The sequence below is a fragment of the Chiloscyllium plagiosum genome, chromosome 25, assembly GCF_004010195.1.
Source record: "Chiloscyllium plagiosum isolate BGI_BamShark_2017 chromosome 25, ASM401019v2, whole genome shotgun sequence".
NCBI classification, from domain to species: domain Eukaryota; kingdom Metazoa; phylum Chordata; class Chondrichthyes; order Orectolobiformes; family Hemiscylliidae; genus Chiloscyllium; species Chiloscyllium plagiosum.
In genome coordinates this window covers 30,370,487-30,391,321 of record NC_057734.1, presented here as the reverse complement: position 1 = coordinate 30,391,321, position 20,835 = coordinate 30,370,487, and the positions used below count along the sequence as shown (strand labels likewise).

Here is a 20,835-nt window from a genome sequence, read left to right as displayed (position 1 = left end):
GTATGGAATGAGCTGCCAGAGGATGTGGTGGAGGCTGGTACAATTGTAACATTTAAGAGGTATTTGGTTGGGTATATGAATAGGAAGGGTTTGGAGGGATATGGGCCGGGTGCTGGCAGGTGGGACTAGATTGGTTTGGGATATCTGGTCGGCATGGACGGGTTGGATCGAAGGATCTGTTTCCATGCTGTACATCTCTATGACTCTATGACTCAATCAACTACAGTAGTGATCTCTCCCTTTTTGGTTTTCAACTCTAACCAAATGGATTCTATCCTTCCCATCTTAACAATAACCCCTATTTCCAAACCTACAATGTGTTCCCCAATCAGTCCTGCCACCCAAACCCCTCTGTGCCTCCTTTATGTTTTTCTGGACATTTCTTGTTCTGTTGAAAATTTATATTGCGTTATTTGTAAAATTGGATTCCAAAATAGACAGAACACTTGAGGTTATTAATTCAGTGCTTTCCAAAACAAATAGAAGAGAAAAAAGAAGTATGCTATGGAATATTTCCAAGGTGTCCTGTGACAGAGGGAGACAAAAGACAAAAACAAGTTTCCTTTTAGGAAGAGGGACAAAACTGGAAGTTTTGGGAGTGTGTAGGCTTATTTCAGAGAGAGCAAAGAATCATTCAGTGGAAATGTCTGTAAGAGAAGCAGTGCAACTTAGTAATCTCCAGAACAGTCAGGACAGAAGATAAGCCTGCAGTGGCTTAGAAATGAATAACAGTGAAGCTCCAAGGCTTTATGGTGTCAGAAAGGAAGTCATCCTACAGCAAGCACAAAAATGCTGAAGAAACTGTCCACAACTGGTAGTATCTGTGGAGAGAGGATCAGAGCTAATGTTTTGAGTCTGATATAACTCCACTTCAGCACTGATATCCTATGAACCTGTTGAATACATGAGTTTAAGGAACACATGTTAGGGAGATAGCAAGCTGTGTCAGCGTTTGATTCAGGGTCTCTGAAGAAACATTTACAAGTGAAGATATAATCAAGTGAATGCAGAAGTGTACTGAAAAGAAACCAAATTGCATTCATCAACTGAAGAAGGAACTTTAAAGTGGGAACAGGTTGATCCATCACTGAGGTTTGAGTATTGATAAGATTGTTGTTGATTGTAAAAGAATTGAATCGTTATTTCTGATATTTGTAATAAGACCAATTCAAATAATTCTTATAACATATGAAATAGTTGGTATTGGTTCTTTTGTTAAACCCACATTGGCAGCCTGTTGTAACCATGGTACACCATGGTACACAAATTACAAAAATAAAATTTATGGCCCACCAAGCAAGGTGTCACTCTGGAAGCAGCCTGTCTAGTTTTACCATCAGCTGAGATAATAACAGTATCCTTGAATATTAAGCACCTAGTCCTCACCATTTTTCCAACATGCTTCTATTATTGCCATTATATCATATTCCCAAATGACAGTTTGTGCTTAGAGATCAGCAATATGCATGCATTTTGCATTCTTTATCGTTTATCTTTGGCCACTCCTAATATGGAGCTATTTCTTTTTCTGGGACTGTCCACCCTCTTATTTTATTCCCTTTATGCACATCTTTCCTTAATCTATGAAAGTAGAACACAAAAATGTGGGAAAGGAGCAAAGTGGAGCATGTAGCCTGTCAAGCCTCATCTGCCATTCAGTGCAATATTGGCTGATCTTCTACCTCATCTTTACTTTCTCATACATTCTCCTTAGTTGTTTGAGAGGCCAAAAATCTGGCTATCTCAGCAGTGTCTGATGATGGAGCCCCCACCTTCATCTAGCATATAGAATTCGAAAACTGCATCAAACTCTTTAGTGAAGAGACGTTTAGTTATATCCAGCACTAAATGATTGACCAATTATGCTGATTCTGTTCCTGTGAGCTGGAGAAACAACCCCAGTACCTTTCCCTGGGACTGGGCTGGGAGACAGAGGGGTGTGTGGGGTGGGGGTGGGGAGTGGGGTGGGGATGCTTCATCAGGTGGGAAGGCAAGGGGTGAGGGTCTTGTAACATTCCTAACTCCACCTATAAAGTCCAGGGCGGGAATGGTTGAGCTTAGCCTTAGCTTAGCCTTAGCTTAGCCTTCCTGCTGCAAGGCCAATTAAAGCTCTTAAATAAGACCTTGAAGGGCTTAAATAAGAACCTCATTTTACCATTGCTGCTATTCTAGATGATCTTGACGACTGAGGACAACACATTTACTTGATATGGAGCCCTCCAGTGATTGGTCTCCTCATGAGTCTCCTGTCATACAGGTACAGGGCACTATATGCGGTATTGAAGAGCTGCCAGCCTCTAGTTGGCTGGCAAGCCTTTTACTTTGGCAAACCTTAGAGGCAAGTCATCCATCTGTCAGGTCTTAGGAGCTCCAAAAGCAGATAAATATATTCTTGATTGGATTTAATTAGTGGATTTTGGGAATGGCTACATTGGGGTTGTCACTAGATTTTCAGTCAATGGATGGACCACCTGCTGTCACTGTTACATCCAGCGCTCGGTGTCCATCCTGGCAATCTCCTCCATCACGTTGCATACATCAAAAAGATTGCCTCTCAGTCTTCTAAATTACAGCCAAATTTACTCAAGACTATCTCCATAAGATATCTCATCTATTCTATAACTTAACTTTTCACTGCATTGTCTCCAAGGCAAGTAAAGTTTGGATAAGGAGATCATTGCACAGTACTCCTGATTTAATCCCTACAAAGCCCCTGACAGGAACTCTTGCTTTTCTGCAGCTTGGGTAGCAACTGCAGCTAAGAAGCCCTTTGATTCTCCCCTTTGAAAGCCAATTGACATAATCGTCTCGTGATATTATTGGTGATCCATGAGCCACGTAATGTTCTGGGGACAGCATATGGTGGAATTTGAATTCAATAAAAATCTGGATTTAAGATTCTAATGATGACTGTGAATCCATTGCTGATTGTTGGAAAAAAAAACATCTAGTTCACTAATGCCCTTTAGGGAAAGATTCTTCCATCCTTACCTCGCCTGGCCGATATGTGACTCTAGACCCACAGCAATGTGGTTGACATTTAACTACCCTCTGGGCAATTAGGGCTGGGCATTAATGCTGGCCTAACCAGCAATGCTCTTATCCTGAATGATTTAAAAACGTACTTCTCCAACCACAAGGAGATGTTCCAAGCAGTGTCACAGGGCTGGGAACACAACCTTCGACGTTCCCAGTCATACTGAAGATAGCAATATATATCCACTAACAATAGTAGCGCCAATCAATACATTCCTTTCAATCTCTCCACTTGAATAGACTCCTGCACCATGATACTGTGGTCAGTTTATCCATCACATATCTACTGTCTCTCTGGCTGTACTCCTTGACTTTTTATTTATTGTTGATTTTTGAAGCTTTCACTCTCAAATCTCCCCTTAGACCTCAGGTCTGATATTATCTATCCCTCCCACTCCCCACAGGCCAGTTCTTGAGTTTGATTTTAACCTGCGTTGCTGTACTCACTTTGAATGAACAGGAAAAACTAACACAAAGGGATGAATTGTAATGTACTGATCGATTTTACCAGCCTGCTAAGTCACAAATATTGCTCTTACAAAGTAATGGATTTTGTTGAATTGATTCAAGGTGTCTATAATACAGATAATTTGTTTCTGTTTCTGTCTAAATTTTCTTTCACTGCTAAATGACAATGCCAACACTGACAGTTCCCCTGGGTTGCTTTGTGGTCAGAAAATGCAGATAGAATTTTCAGCTACAAAACCATGCTTCTCCCTTCACTCTTTTTCTTTAATTTTACTGGGATTATTTCTAACCAAAACAAACATTGCATATGTCCACTTTTAAAGTCGATTTAAATAAAGATAAAAGACCTCCATTAGATTTTATATTATGAACATATATGCAAGTACTTTAGATATTTGGAAAGAGATAAGAATGATATTTAACTTCCACTATTATTGCACCTCAGTGGCAAATTATACTTTAATTACCCATTAACTTATTTGAAATTAAAATAACCAAGAATAATTGCATGTCTTCTTTCATTCTGAATTTTCCTGGCAGGTCCTGGGATTATGAGAAAGAGCATTCATGAAAGTGGTGAGTTCCTATCCTTCAAGTGAAGATCTTTCCTCGCTTGAAATTGCATTAAGTGTGTTCAATAAAATCTCATTTCCGCTAAATTTGTTGGACTCATTACTCATCAAAAATTAAATGTACTATTAAATAAGGACAATGGATATGAATAATTATGGCTACTGGGTGGACTGATAGAGAAAATGTATAGAAATGAAAATTCATTGTTATTCATAATTTATCTGTCACATGCATAGTCAAACAAGCAACAACCATTCAATAAGGATTTAAGAAGAGCAGCAACATAAAGTTAATCTTCATAAGTAAAAGACTGCTGATGCTGGAAGGCTGAAATCAAAACAGAAAATGTTCAAGTCAAGTTGCATCTGTGGCGAGACAGAGTAACCACTTCAGGTCAATGACCTTTTGTCAGAAGTGGAAGAAGTAGAAATGTAATTGATTTTAAGTAGGTCAAGTTGGAAAAAAGTGGAAATACACAATTCTGTAATAGGGTACGAGTTGGGAGAAATGAAGCAACAAAGGGAATAGTAAAGAAAAAAGATCCAAAGGAGGTGCGAATGGCAGAATGATGAACCATTCAGAAGAAAATGCAAGAGAATAACAGAATTACAAAAATACCGACATACGAGTGAGATGTAGAAGGAAGTCACTTGGTCCACGAGGCCTTCTCCACCATTTCACAAGATTATTCCCTTCTGCCTCGGACATGTTTTAGCCCCTTGCACAACAAGAACCTATCACCCCAACCTTCAAAATATTTAGTGACCCTGCATCAATTGCCTCCTGAGGCAGACAGTTCTGGAGTTGTAAATGTCTCTGAGAGAGAAAAAAAAAACTCTCATGTCAGTCCTAAAATGGAAACATTAATTTTTAATCAGTGCCCCTTATGTTTTGAATTCACCCACAAGAGGAAACATTCTTTCCACATCTGCCTTATTAGGACCATTCAGGATCTTACACACTTCCAAGTCACCCCGCCCCCCCCCCCCCCCCCCCCCAACTCTTCTAAACTCTTTCATTCTAGGTATTAATCTAATAAACCTCCTCAGACCCATCTCCGACACGTTTACCTCCTTTCTTAAATAAGGAGACCAAACTGCGCACATGTATTCAAGGTGTGGTCTCACCAATGTCTTGTATAACTGAAGTATAACATTGTTACTTTTATATTCAATTCCTCTCATAATAAAAGATAGCATCCTATTAACATTCTTTATTTAATTACTTGCTGTAGCTGCCTACTAATGTTTTGTGACTTGTGCTCGAGAACATTAAGACCCTCCTGTACCTTGGAATTCTGCAATCATCTCCACTTCAGTAATGCTCTGCACTTGTTCTATATTTCCTGCTAAAGTGAACAACTTCATATTCTCTGACATCACAATCCATCTGCCAGGCATTTTTACCACTCATTCCACCCATTCATATGTCTGCCTTCTCCATATGCCCTCTTCACAATATACATTCCTATTTATTTTTGTGTCACCTGAAATTTAGCCACCATGCCTTTAGTATAAATTGTAAAAAAAAAACTGAGGCCCCAGTACAGTTGTCACATCCTGCCACTCAGGAAAAGATTCTTTTATAGATACTTTTGGTTTTCTGCCAATCAACCCTCTATCCATGTTAATATCTCTTGTCCTCTATCCTGAGCTCCTACTTAGTGCAGCAACCTTTAATATGGCCCTTCAAGGCCCCGGATGGCTGTCTGTGTGGAGTTTGAGCGCTCCCCCCGTGGCTGCGTGGGTTTCCTCCGGGTGCTCCGATTTCCTCCCGCAGTCAAGGGATGTGTGGGTCGGGAGGATTGGCTGCGCTAAATTGCCCATAGTGCTGGGTGCATTAGTCAGAGGGAAATGGGTCTGGGTGGGTTAGTCTTCGGAGGGTCGGTGTGGACTAGTTGGGCCGAAGGGCCTGTTTCCACACTGTAGGTAATCTATAAAAAACCTAAATATTTCAAAAAAAGTCTTCTAGATACCCATATATGTAACATCTATACGCTCCTCTTTATCCACAGTGCATGTAAATTCTTCAAAGAACAATTATTGGTTAAACAAAAAACAGAAGGTGCTGGAAAAGCTCAGCAGGACTGGCAGCATCTGGGACGAGAAATCAGAGCTAACGTTTCAGGTCCAGTGAGCCTTCCTCAGTACAGTTCTGAGGAAGGGTCACCGGATCCCGCCACACACCTGAGCATCTTTCAACTGGTGCACAATGTCAGTTCTAAACACCCTTGCTTTCAGATGATAGGTGGCATCGGCACAAGCTGGAAGTTTATTGCTTATCAGTTTCTATGGCAACATCCAGCCCAGGCCTCCACCATCCAGCATGTCCCTGATTCTGGTCATCCCATTATCTCAGCCCTCCCCTCCACCAGCCCCTCATGCTGCAATGGTGAAGGTGCGGATTCCTGAGCAGTGGCTGGCTGACAATAACAGATATTCCTGATGTTGGGAAACCTCGCCCCAAGCATAAAAGAGATTAGAACTGTTTTAAGTTGCTTATAGCAATGTGCAACATGCAGGAATGAGACCCATTTGTTTCTAGATATTTTCCTAATCAACCTGCTCAGAGATTTTTATTACATACCTCTGGGGTAGGCCAGATTCGAACTCAGGTCTCCCAGCTCAGAGATAGGGACACTATCACTGCACCACAAGAGCCTCTTCCTCAGCTAGCTTCTTCTTTTCTTAATTTTATTTTGTGTATTTTTACATTCAGAAGTGCTTTTACATACAATTGAATGGTTTCTTTTCATCACCAAATCCCCTGTGGTATATTTTCATCCACTAACCACTACCAGTAAATCACCCATGCTTTCCAATTGATTAATTTACATACAAAGCCCATTAAGGGCATCAGCTAGTTTTCTTTTTATCATTTCTTTAGTTAGTTTCTTGAACTGGCTGCCAACTCAAAACGTCTGACACCAAACTGAATCTCTATCCCAGTATCTTGAATTGCTATTGTATTCCTATGTGCAAAGAAGGTAGACCTTGGAACCAGACATAAAGAGGTGAGAGAACAGAGTCTAAGATAATAATCCAAAGATACAATTGAAGAGGGGTTTTTGCGAAGACTTTTGAAAGCAAGGAGTGAGAATGTGAAGAAAACTGAGTAGTAAATTTCAGAAAGTAGGAGTGCAATGGCTAAAAATATGGCTATTGATATAAGAAGAGAAGGAATAAGAGGCAAGATGTCCAGAGCACCCTTCAGATCCAGGGTTTGAAGACAAGAGGAGATCATCACGGTACATTGGAAAAAAATTTGAAAACAAACAGAAATTTTACAATCACTTCTAACAAAAGGGGATAGGAAAACTGTGAGGTTTTGATGATATTGTTTGATGGAAAGGGTGAAGACACAATTTCTGCCATTTGTGAAACGTTGAAACCAGGTGGCTATGTTGTATCCACAGAAACCAACATTGCTAGCATGTCATATATTCTGGTTACCAACCTTAGTGGCTTATGGCTGGGGTTATTTACTGTCACCAGTCTTGTTTTCTATTCTTTTAGATAAACTTTAACCAGGTGAGACATCCTTTGGTAGGGCACTATAATGAAAGAGGTCAACAAAAACGTATCAAAATTAAACCAAAATATTGTTACCAAGGTGATGATGCTCCCCAGGAGCCCAGAGCTCCCTAAAGGCCTCTGTTGTGCAAATGGACTCTTCCTTTCAATGCTGTTTCTGTCTAATTATCAGCAGTAGAAGACAGGCCACTAAACAATTTTACAAGAACAGATATAGTTTAGTGAATGATAGCTCTACATAAGTTAACATTAGCTACTGAGGCAGAATTACAAAATCAAGGTGTCAGAATCGTTATATCTGACTCCATTGGAACCATGCACATAACTAATTATTTTTCCTTCCAAAGGCTGTGTAAAATTATCAGATTGGGTGAAGCTTGGTACATCTCCAGATTAACTCATTCAGATCCATTACTTTATATAATATTTCCCTCCTAGCTTTTATTTCTTTTTGTCAGCAATTTTAGACTCACATATATAAGTTTGCAGATGACACCAAAATTGGAGGAGTAGTGGACAGCGAAGAAGGTTACCTCAGATTACAACAGGATCTTGATCAGATGGGCCAATGGGCTGAGAAGTGGCGGATGGAGTTTAATTTAGATAAATGTGAGGTGCTGCATTTTGGGAAATCAGATCTTAGCAGGACTTATACATTTAATGATAATGCTGAACAAAGAGACCTTGGATTGCAGGTTCATAGCTCCTTGAAAGTGGAGTTGCAGAGAGATAGGATAGTGAAGAAGGCGTTTGGTATGCTTTCCTTTATTGGTCAGAGTATTGAGTACAGGGGTTAGGAGGTCATGGGCTTGTATACTCTTGAGTTTCGAAGATTGAGAGGGGATCTGATTGAGACGTATAAGATTAAGAAAGGATTGGACACTCTGGCAGTAGGAAACATATTTCCATTGATGGGTGAGTGCCAAACCAGAGGACACAGCTTAAAAATACGGGGTAGACCATTTAGGACAGAGCTCAGGAGAAACTTCTTCACCCAGAGAGTGGTGGCTGTGTGGAATGCTCTGCCCCAAAGGGCAGTGGAGGCCCACTCTCTGGATTCATTTAAGAAAGAGTTGGATAGAGCTCTCAAAGATAGTGGAATCAAGGGTTATGGAGATAAGGCAGGAACAGGATACTGATTAGGAATGATCAGCCATGATTATATTGAATGGCAGTGCAGGCTCGAAGGGCTGAATGGCCTACTCCTGCACCTATTGTCTATTGTCTATTGTCTATGTTGCAGCTGTACAGGACATTGGTTAGACCACGGTTGGAATATTGCATGCAATTCTGGTCTCCTTCCTATCGGAAAGATGTTGTGAAACTTGAAAGGGTTCAGAAAAGATTTACAAGGATGTTGCCAGGGTTGGAGGATTTGAGCTATAGGGAGAGGTTGAACAGGCTGGGGCTATTTTCTCTGGAGTGTTGGAGGCTGAGAGGTGACCTTATAGAGGTTTACAAAATCAGGAGGGGTATGGATAGAATAAATATGCAAAGTCTTTTCCATGGAGGGGGGAGTCCAGAACTAGAGGGCATAGGTTTAGAGTGAGAGGGGAAATATATAAAAGAGACCTAAGAGGCAACGTTTTCATGCAGGGGGTGGTACATGTATAGAATGAGCTGCCAGAGGAATTGGTGGAAGTTGGTACAGTTGCAACATTTTAAAGACATTTGGATGAGTATATGAATAGGAAGGGTTTGGAGGAATATAGGCCAGGTGCTGGCAGGTAGGACTAGATGGGGTTGGGATATCTGGTCGGCATGAACAAGTTGGACTGAAGGGTCTGTTTCCATGCTGCACATCTCTATAACTCTATACCCATTTCTGCATTTACCACTACACCATCTTCTGCCAGGTTTGTGACTACACACATATAAATGGTCTGAACATTTTGCAGTTTTTCCAGAATGCATTTCCTTCTGACTTGGAAGGTTGGTAACTCTTTGGATTGAGGACTGTTGACTTTGGATCTGATTCTCTGTAAATCATTTCACTGGTGGAGAATCTTCTATCTCATGGATGACTATCATGGAGGACATCATTCCTGCCAGTCATTCCTCTGTTGTTGATTACCTTTTCTGAAAGACCTTTAATCTCCTAAATTTCCTTATCAGGTGGACCTGTTAATTTGCCCAGAACATAATCTGGGGAATGTTTAATCCCATGAATGAACATCATGGACAATGGCTGCTCTAATAAGACAAAAAAATTCTTCCTTGCTGAATCCTAGACTTCTGGGCCTAGAAATTTTATTTTGATTTGAATAAATATTCTCTTTTTCACAGTATCCTGGAAGCTCAGGCCAGCCAATTTCTTCCTTTGGTTCATTTTGCTTCCAGGTTTGTTTAAAACTCATAGAATAGAATCCCTACAATATGAAAGCAGGCCTTTCGGTCCAACAAGTCCACAGAAAACCCTCCGAAAAGCATTACATACAGACCTATCCCCCTGTCCTAGGTTTCCACGGTTTACACATCTAATCTAGCACAGCCAATCCACCTAACTTGCACATCTGTGGACTGTGGGAGGAAAGTGGAGTACCAGGAAGAAACCACACAGACACAGGGAGAATGTGCAAACTCCACAAAATGACCCAAGGATGGAATCAAATCCAGGTCTCTGGAGCTATGAGGCAGCCCGTTAACCACTGAGCCACCATGCTTCAAGCAAATCATTACTTACAATGTGATGATTTATCTCAGTGGAAGTATATAGGCTCCTTACTCCAACTTGTAGGTTAGGTTGGATGTCTACATCTGCTTTCTGTAGATGTTTTTCTGGTGAATTAGACAATTTACAGCTTCAGTTGTGTCACTGAAAGTCTGTTGCTCCATCAGTATCAATTTTGTCAATTCTGCTTTGACAATTGTGCTTTGAGAGACAACAGATTGCAGTGCTCTGAAGAAGTTCAGCCTCAAGGTGATGAGGACTGGGCAAGGGTTTCTGTGGTAGAAGAGGAGAGATAATGTGAAGATGGGCAACATTGCAGGTGAGGAGAAAGTGATGTGGAATTATACTTTTGTCAATGCTGATATTTATCCAGTGACAGCTTCTGATTACATTTTACTGTTAATAAAAACTTTGTCATAGCTCACCTATCTTGTTCCAACTTCCTCCACCTCCCACCAACCAACCTCATCCAAGACTCAAGGAAATAATTAACTTAAGTGATCTACTTTGTGTTCTTTGAGGAAAAAACAAATTTGATCTGTGTAAGTGAAGATTGTGTTCCATTTTACATGTCCCTATTTATAGTCATAGAATCATACAGGATGAAAACAGACCCTTCGATCGACTCAGTCCATGTTAACCAAATCCCAAACTAAACTAGTCCCATCTGCCTGCACTTCGTTCATATCCCTCCAAATCTTTCCTATTAATGAACTTATTCACACGTCTTTCAAACATTGTAACTGTACCCACATTCACCACATGCTCTGGAAGTTCATTCTACATACAAATCTTTCCCCTCTCACTTTAAAAATATGGCCCCTAGTTTTGAAATCCCCAACCCTAGGGAAAGACACTTGCCATTCACCTTATCTATACCTTGCATGATTTTATAAATCTGTATAAGGTCAGCCCTCAACATCCTACACTCCAAGGAAAAAAGTCCTAGCCTATCCAGCCTCTCCTTATAACTCAAACCCTCCATTCTCAGCAACATCTTAGTAAGTCTTTTCTGGATGCTCACTAGCTTAATAATACCCCCCCTACAACAGGGTGACTAGACTTGGACACAGTACTCCCGAAGAGTGAAAACGTTCTCATAAAATATTGTCAAAACCCAATAATAATGTAAATTTCTGTCATGTGATACTTCCCCATCTCATTGTTTTAATGACAGGCTTTGGCTCAACTCTTATCCCACCAATTCCTCTGCTTCAGGAAAGAACAAAAATGCATCATGAGAAAACATGGTATGAGTTATAATTATCAAGGGCTGGCTGAAACAATCTTTAAATACAGTCCTTTTACATTGAGTTTGGACTGAAGAGTTTTTTTTTTAAATCCTCTATCCCTTAGGAAGCTTTTACATGCATTATATCTATAAATGTGCATAAATGCAGAACATATTTGGATAGTTTGAAATCAGGCTCCATTGAGCTTCAATGGATAAGTCAAATCCAATCATAATTCAAATCTAGTGGTGCTGTTTAGAGAATTTCGTTCATACAATATAGATTCTAAGAGGTGAAGAGCAAAGCTAGCTATGATTTGAGATAGTACTTTGCACAAAAGGTAATCAACATATGGAATGGACTTCCAGGTAGGATAATAAAGGCCTATAGCATAGATTTTTCCTGCATAGATGAGAATGGACCAAACATCCATTTTTATCAATACCTTCTTTGATGTCTGGGCTCAGTATTCAATGATAAATGTATTCATAGACAGCAATTCATTACCATTGAGGAAATCAGATAGTTTTTTGTTGGACATATTTGCATGTTAGATATAGCCTTCTCTGTATACCCTGATGCTTCTTATCATTGAGTACCAGTACCTTCAAAGAGAAGGGACAGTAGAGAACAGTATCATAGATTAGTTTTGTGGCTAGTTCTGAAATAATTTTACCATGACAATACAATATTAGAGATATAAAATGAAGAAATTCCAATAGTAGAGTAAGAAGGTTGCCTTTTCAGATCAAAAGGCTTGTAATCAAGGCACATTGTTGGAGCAGTGTACAAATCTTTAGCCTGAACCTCATCTGTGCAAAACTTTATTCAAAAATCCTTAATCTTACCGATGGTTAGAATTTGGGTAATGGTGGAGGCAAGGGGTGGTTGCAGGAAATGAATTCACCTTCACCATCATGAGCATAAAATTGAAGAGAAAATCTAAATCAGATGGAAGGAAAAATATCCCAATAAGAACGTTTCACTTTGCAACAAGAAAATACGGAAGCTGTATGGAAAACCAGCTGTGAATTTGAACAGTAATTTACAAAGTTAAAAGAAAATGAAAGATTATAGATTTTATATAAACAAACAGCTCCCTCAGAATAAGTTTTAGACAGAAATGCAATCTTAAGGTTCTGAAGACTTATGGACTTCATCAAAATCTGATATATGACACTCGGCTAATTCAATAGGATAGGTACCGACTGTGTAAATGTGTAAAATTGGTCATAGAGAATCATCATCACATTTTATATCTCACCCAATTTTTACTTCCATTGATTTCCCCATGGATTTCATTGTACGATGATTGACAGCATATAGCTACCCAACTTATTGTTGTGTACAGTATTACAGGAACTAAGAACAATGCCAAGCAGAAAACCATACTTTAACCAGTCTGGCAAGTTAATACTACCCAGGCATATCATATACTAGATGCAATATAATGGTTAGAAACAGAAACTTTTGGGGAAATACAATTTAAATAATTAAATTTTACTGTAAGGCAGCAATGCAACGACACACAAACTTGCTCTGACTTACAGCCTCATTGGAAGATGAAGCCTCAATCACAGAGGTCTTAATAAAGTTAAAGGTTTTCATGCTTCAGCAGACTCTCTCAATATTCTTCAGCAGCACAGCAATGTCAAGAATATTTTGCTTGATATAATACGTATATAGGAGAAAGTGAGCACTGCAGATGCTGGAGATCAGAGTCAAAAAGTATGGTGCTGAAAAAGCACAGCCGGTTAGGCAACATCCGAGGAGCAGGAGAATCGATGTTTCAGGCATAAGTCCTTCATCAGAAATGTGGTATATAGTAGCCTTTCTTACATATTACAAAGTAACATTTGCCATTTTGTTTTTGCCAATGCCATAACTTTCACCTGCATTATTATTGCTCATCCACATGCTACAACCAAACACAAATTTAGACTACAACATAGAATGGAAAGCTTTGTCACACTCACATCCTCCAAGGTTAGATATATGAGACCCCAAGATTAGATATATGAGACCATCAAGTGATCCGCCTAGTCCATTGGAATTACTCCTGGCTCTGTATCTGAAGATTCAAGTACTATCTCTGGGATCAGTCTGTACACCAGTCAATGAAGGTAAGCATACAGATACAGCAGGTAGTGAAGAAGGCTAATAGCATGCTGGCCTTCATAAAAAGAGGGATTGAGTATAGAGGCAGGAAACATGTTTCCGCTGATGGGTGAGTGTCGAACCAGAGGACACAGCTTAAAAATACTCGGTAGACCATTTAGGTCAGAGATGAGGAGAAACTTCTTCACCAAGAGAGTGGTGGCTGTGTGGAATGCTCTGCCCCAAAGGGCAGTGGAGGCCCACTCTCTGGATTCATTTAAGAAAGAGTTGGATAGAGCTCTCAAGGATAGTGGAATCAAGGGCTATGGAGATAAGGCAGGAACAGCATACTGATTAAGGATGATCAACCATGATCATATTAAATGGTGATGCAGGCTCGAAGGGCTGAATGGCCTACTCCTGCACCTATTGTTTATTGTCTATTGTATCTAGGTTGATATTTCTGTGCAGTTCTGAGACAATGCTGTATTGTCAGCAATGCTGCCTATTAGGTAAGACATTGAATGAAAGACAACTTTGCTTAGATATAAAGAAAAAGTAGGGGGTTTTCCCAATGCCCTAGCCAACTTTAATCCCCCAATTAGCATTACCAAAAACAAGATAGTTATGGAACAGATCTTGTTTATGGAATCGTCCTTAATTTAGCAAATTAACTATTGTGTCTTTCTACAAAATGACAGTGGCTTCATTTCAAAGTAATTAGTTGGCTGCGGAGCCCACTGAGACCTCCCGAGGACATTAAAGCTGCAATATCAAGATGAGCTATTTCTTTATTTTATTGTAATAGACATATCATCATTTGCTAAACTCTAGGCTAAGCACTTGGCACCCAGCAGTCTCTTCTATAGAAGTACAGTTGGCAACCATAAAATAATATTTAGAGGGAATGTAGTTGAACATATAACCCATGCTGACTGTTCCATTAGCCACATGTTTGATTGATGTACGAGCAACACATTGGCTGATAGTGCAATGCGAGCCAGGAAAGAACCACAGAGAAAACAGATGCAATCTAACCAATCACTGGCAGTGCTGTCACAATGTTGTAACTTAGCTGCAGCTGGCAAAAGTCAGCTTCCCTACTGCACGAGGCAATCTGGCACAGTTACCCTTAGTCATTAGCAGGTAGATGTAAGCTGACAGCTATGACTCAATTGGTAAAATTCTTGCCTCTGAATCAGAAAAATCTCGGCTGACACATTAATGCCCTTCTGAAGGAAGTGGGGTCTCTAACAATGAGATGTTAAACTGCAACTTCCTTTACCCTGTGGGATAGAGTTTAAAGATATTTTGCTAAAAGATGTTGAAATACATAAATACAATACCTGAGAATTGACCTTTACATATAACGTTTGGGTTTGACTTCCTTTGCCAACTGTTGCCATCAAGTTCACGTTTACATTATTTCATTGAGATTCTCAACAAATTGACTTCAACATAAATAAATCACTAACAGTAACTTGACAAGTGTGTGTTAACCAGTGCCACTAAAAATAGAACCTCTAATTTCTTACTGTTCGTTAGTGTCTGAAAGCTCATGATCTAGCATTCTAATAATTAGAGCAAGCGTCAAGTAATAATTATTTTAATGAATGGAAACAAATTAGGGTTCCCCACCAATAAAGACTCCCTATAGTCTACAAAGGTATATCTAGAATGCAAACTTTTGAAAGTTAGGCACAGTATTTGTCTTATTTTGTTTCTAAAATATTACAAAAACGATTTTGGCTGTAAATCAATACACGATAATGTGGGAAGGATTTGGTCTGAATAACTGATGAAAATAGTAGTCCTGTCAAGAGCCATATTCCACAGCCTGTATGTATATATTCATTGAAGGGGACAAGTGAATGGTCCTTTCACCGATCACACTCTGACTGCATAAGGAAGCTAGAAGGGAGAAGGGTTTTCCATAATCTTCCGTCTTCCCTGGATATGAAGGAGGTGCCAGAGGATTGAGAGTGCAAATATGACACACTTAGCAATGGGTGTAATGTCAGCCCTCGATACTACAAGCCAGATGGTTTAACATCAGAGGTGGGTTTTTTTAAAAAAAATAATAATCAAGGAGAAAAACAATAGGCACTTGGCTAATTAAGAAAGAGACAGCATTGGTTTTTTAAGCAACAGATCATTCAGTAGAATTTTAATAGAGAAAGTTGATGAAGGGAATGCGTTGGATGTTATCCATACGGATTTTAGGAAAACATTGGACAAAGTAGAATACAAAAGACTGGTTAAATAGATTGATGCTCATGGAATAGGTGGGTCAGTGTTAATTTCAATTAAAAACGGCTGAAGGACTGAAAGCTGCAGATCATGGGGAATAAAATAAACAACTGCAGATTCTGGAAAATCTGAAACCAAAACAGAAATTGCTGGAGAAACTCAGCAAGTTTGTCTGCATTGTGGACAGAAAGCAGGGTTAATGGTTCAAGTCCAGTGACCTTTCTTCAGTTCTAAAGTTTGTGTTTTTGTTTCAGGTCATCGGAAATGAGTACTTTTCAGACAGGATAGTAGAAGACAGTGGTGTTCCTTATGGTGAGTGCCAAAACTACTACATTTTTTAATCTACATGAGTCCAAACTTGGACGTGTGGCAAACAGCGAGGACAGTGCACATCCTTGATGTGCAAATCCTTGACAGGATGCAAGGTGATTTACCAGAATTGTTCCAGGAATGGGGGATTTTAGCTACAAGGTTAAATTGGAGAAGCTGAGATTTCATCCTTGGAGCAAAGAAGTAAGGGGACATTTGAGAGGGATGCACAAGGTTATGGCAAGTTTAGACAAGGAAGAGCACCCAGTAGGACAGCAGAAATGCTTTAGAAAGGACCTTAAAACATCCCTGAAGAGTTTAAATATCCTTGGTGATTCATGGGAATCCCTGGCTTGTGACTTAACAAGATGGAAAAGGTTTATTCATAATTGCACCAAAGACATCAGGAGACATTGGAAAAATGCAGGAACAAAATTAGGCATCAGAGAGAGAGTGCAAAATCTCCAAATACCACATCTGGCTGATCCTTCAAGCTCCACTGTCCATTCAAGCAGCAGAATTTGACAGGTCACACATTGGCGTTAGCGGCCATCACAGAATCTATAGAATCAGAGTGGAGGTAACCATCCTTGAGCTTGAGGAACTACTACAGAAGGAGAATTTTGCCTTAAAATAAGTTACAAGAGCTAGGGGACAGGGATTTAAGATTTTAGGCAATTAAGAGACAGCTTTTTGGCAGTGAGTGTTCATAATCTGGAACTCTGTCCATGAGAGTTATGGGAGGAAAGATGGTTCATTATTTCAACAGGATATTGAATGGGCTCTTTAAGACAACATACTTGTCAGGTTATGGGATAGGGCAGAACAATGGGAGTAACTGGCTTGCTCAAGAGAGATGGACTCGATGAGCTGAATTGGATCCTTCTGTGCTGTGAATGACTTGATGACTATGAATAACAACATGCCACAGAAGATTTTGACCTGAATAAGTCAGCAATATAATTTCACAAATTACAAATTTTGTGAAATAGTGGATCAATTTATGTTAGACTGTTCAGAAAACCTCTCCATGTTTGTGAATATTCACCATTCTGTTGTAACTCATGTGAAACAGTTACATGGTTCTGTGGTTACATGAGTACATGCTACACACCATGCTCACCTAGAACTGTATCACTGTTCCTTCAGTGTCCTGGAATCCAGGATCAAAGTCCTGCATTTCCCCTCCTGATAAGACTGTGGGTGTACTTTCCCATAAGGACTGCAGTGGCTCAAGTTGGCTTATCTCTTTCTCAAGAGTAATGACGGGTGGGTAAGAAATGCTAGCTTAACCAACGATGCCCACATCTCACTTAAGAGTTTTTCCCGTGCATTGTTTGAAGCTAATTATGAACTGCAATTTGCTACAATTGACACAAAATTAATCATATTTGTTTTGCTTATGTATTTTTCTGAAGAATAAACTAGTTGGCATGTGATCACATTCTCACCTTGTCTACTACTTCCAATATTCTAGCTTCTTCTAGGTTGAGTGGAAAACCAAGGCACAATACAGCAGACAATGTGCTGCAGCATCATATTATTCCTAAAAATCACCACAATTTATTGGCTAAGTAATCTAATTATGATGTAATTGGATTCATTATTAGCTACCGTAGGGAGAGGAATTGCAATGCTTTTCATTGGACATTTGAGAGGGATGCACAAGGTTATGGCAAGTTTAGACAAGGAAGAGCACCCCGTAGGACAGCAGAAATGCTTTAGAAAGGACCTTAAAACATCCCTGAAGAGTTTAAATATCCTTGGTGATTCATGGGAATCCCTGGCTTGTGACTTAACAAGATGGAAAAGGTTTATTCATAATTGCACCAAAGACATCAGGAGACATTGGAAAAATGCAGGAACAAAATTAGGCATCAGAGAGAGAGTGCAAAATCTCCAAATACCACATCTGGCTGATCCTTCAAGCTCCACTGTCCATTCAAGCAGCAGAATTTGACAGGTCACACATTGGCGTTAGCGGCCATCACAGAATCTATAGAATCAGAGTGGAGGTAACCATCCTTGAGCTTGAGGAACTACTACAGAAGGAGAATTTTGCCTTAAAATAAGTTACAAGAGCTAGGGGACAGGGATTTAAGATTTTAGGCAATTAAGAGACAGCTTTTTGGCAGTGAGTGTTCATAATCTGGAACTCTGTCCATGAGAGTTATGGGAGGAAAGATGGTTCATTATTTCAACAGGATATTGAATGGGCTCTTTAAGACAACATACTTGTCAGGTTATGGGATAGGGCAGAACAGTGGGAGTAACTGGCTTGCTCAAGAGAGATGGACTCGATGAGCTGAATTGGATCCTTCTATGCTGTGAATGACTTGATGACTATGAATAACAACATGCCACAGAAGATTTTGACCTGAATAAGTCAGCAATATAATTTCACAAATTACAAATTTTGTGAAATAGTGGATCAATTTATGTTAGACTGTTCAGAAAACCTCTCCATGTTTGTGAATATTCACCATTCTGTTGTAACTCATGTGAAACAGTTACATGGTTCTGTGGTTACATGAGTACATGCTACACACCATGCTCACCTAGAACTGTATCACTGTTCCTTCAGTGTCCTGGAATCTAGGATCAAAGTCCTGCATTTCCCCTCCTGATAAGACTGTGGGTGTACTTTCCCATAAGGACTGCAGTGGCTCAAGTTGGCTTATCTCTTTCTCAAGAGTAATGACGGGTGGGTAAGAAATGCTAGCTTAACCAACGATGCCCACATCTCACTTAAGAGTTTTTCCCGTGCATTGTTTGAAGCTAATTATGAACTGCAATTTGCTACAATTGACACAAAATTAATCATATTTGTTTTGCTTATGTATTTTTCTAAAGAATAAACTAGTCGGCATGTGATCACATTCTCACCTTGTCTACTACTTCCAATATTCTAGCTTCTTCTAGCTTGAGTGGAAAACCAAGGCACAATACAGCAGACAATGTGCTGCAGCATCATATTATTCCTAAAAATCACCACAATTTATCGGCTAAGTAATCTAATTATGATGTAATTGGATTCATTATTAGCTACCGTAGGGAGAGGAATTGCAATGCTTTTCATTGGAATTGGGCTACAGTTAATTGTAAATAAGAGACCACAATATGTGGAACAGTTGCTGACGTAGTAAAATTGTATGCTGCGAACTGTTCACTAAATATCTGTTTCCCTCCGAATTTATGCTACATGTGTCAAAAGCTGTAGTGTTTCCTTGGTTGTTTAAATTTTAATTTTCTATACCATATACCTATTTAAGATTATTCCAATTCAAATCTCCATTCCAGTCACATTTTAGATTCATAAATGCAACAATCGAGCACCATTTTCCAACTTAATGCAGACTGGAAGAAACATATTGCAAACCAGTGTCCAATCTCTGAATGCCAGATGAAGCTTGATTTTCAAGATTGTAACTATTTCAGTCTTTGGCCTCAATAAGTACCATGCAGCAACTAGAACATAAGCACATTTGAAAATAAATTCTTAATCTTTCTATTTATGATTGTTGTGTTCTTTATTATTTTCCTTTGGTAAATTTCCATCAAAAATTCAATTTCAGATCAAACGTTTTGATTACTTTTGCCATTCATTTGATAAATCTTTCTCTGGTGTCTTAACAAGTTATATTGCAGAGCCACGTACAATCTAAAACCAACTTGCTCTCCAGGGTAAGAAGATAACAACTATGACAGCACTGATATAAATTGGAATGATTCCAGAGAACGGCTCAGTGAGTCTTAAGTAAAAATATTCTGCTCCAGTTCCATCAAGCAGCCCCTTTTGGGAGTGATGAAAGGAGTCATTAACTCACTGAGTCGTGCATGTTTTACACAAAAATAATGTAATAACCCAAAGCTTTCAAAAGGTCCAGATAAATTCCTTGGTATTTACTAAACAACTTTGAAGGCCAAATCTCTGTGCAATAACAGGCCCTATGATTTATGACAGCACAATCTATTATTAAATAAATTATAAAGAATCAAAAAGACAATAGCAATCAAATAATTGTTTCCTTATTCAAAATTACATTTTACAAAGTGTAACTTGTGGCCCAAAACCCATCTCATTCTAGAAGTCAGCATTTTGTTTCTCAGATTTTGTAAAATCAGGGAATTATTTTTGAGAGACAGAGATAAGCTGCTCTGATTTGTCACAAAAATCGTTAATTTTTTTAAAATCAAATTTATAGGTATGCTAAATGAACTAATTAATGATGTAACCAGATTAATTAAGCATTACTACTGACAGAATTTAACACAACTCACATTGCTTATAATTGTCCTTCTTCCCTGTGAAGAAAGCTATTACTGGTTGACAATTAAATTCTATCTGCAGCAAGGTCTATTGTTAGTTAAATTTGTGACTTCTGAAGGTGTGCCACTTGCACAAAGCCATGGTTAAAGATGGAAATGATTATAATGATTATATAATTTGGTGCTCTTATTAACAGTAAGCGATAGCTTGCTTCACACTTTTTCCGTTGCTCAGGTTAGATGTTTTGCAAGCATCCAGCAATGGTGTATGACAGAGTCAAGAATAGAGTGGTGCTGGAAAAGCACAGCAGGTCAGGCAGCATCCGAGGAGCAGGAAAATCGACATTTCGGGGAAAAGCCCTTCATTAGGAATGTGTCTTTGTGTATGACAGTTCAC

The 20,835-nt window shown here is 39.3% G+C and overlaps 1 protein-coding gene across 2 annotated transcripts in view; it reads left to right on the top strand.

Annotated features, from left to right (window-relative positions):
* Nucleotides 1-20,835, top strand: part of LOC122562716 (calcium-binding protein 7) — a 164,099-nt gene that overhangs the window by 5,125 nt on the left and 138,139 nt on the right. The window contains exons 2-3 of one of the 2 annotated variants that reach the window (XM_043715831.1): nt 4,045-4,080; nt 16,115-16,172. In XM_043715831.1, coding sequence (XP_043571766.1) covers nt 4,072-4,080; nt 16,115-16,172 — 67 coding nt within the window. In that variant the 5' untranslated portion in view covers nt 4,045-4,071. The remainder of the gene's footprint in view (nt 1-4,044; nt 4,081-16,114; nt 16,173-20,835) is intronic. The other variant, XM_043715832.1, reaches the window with a different exon arrangement.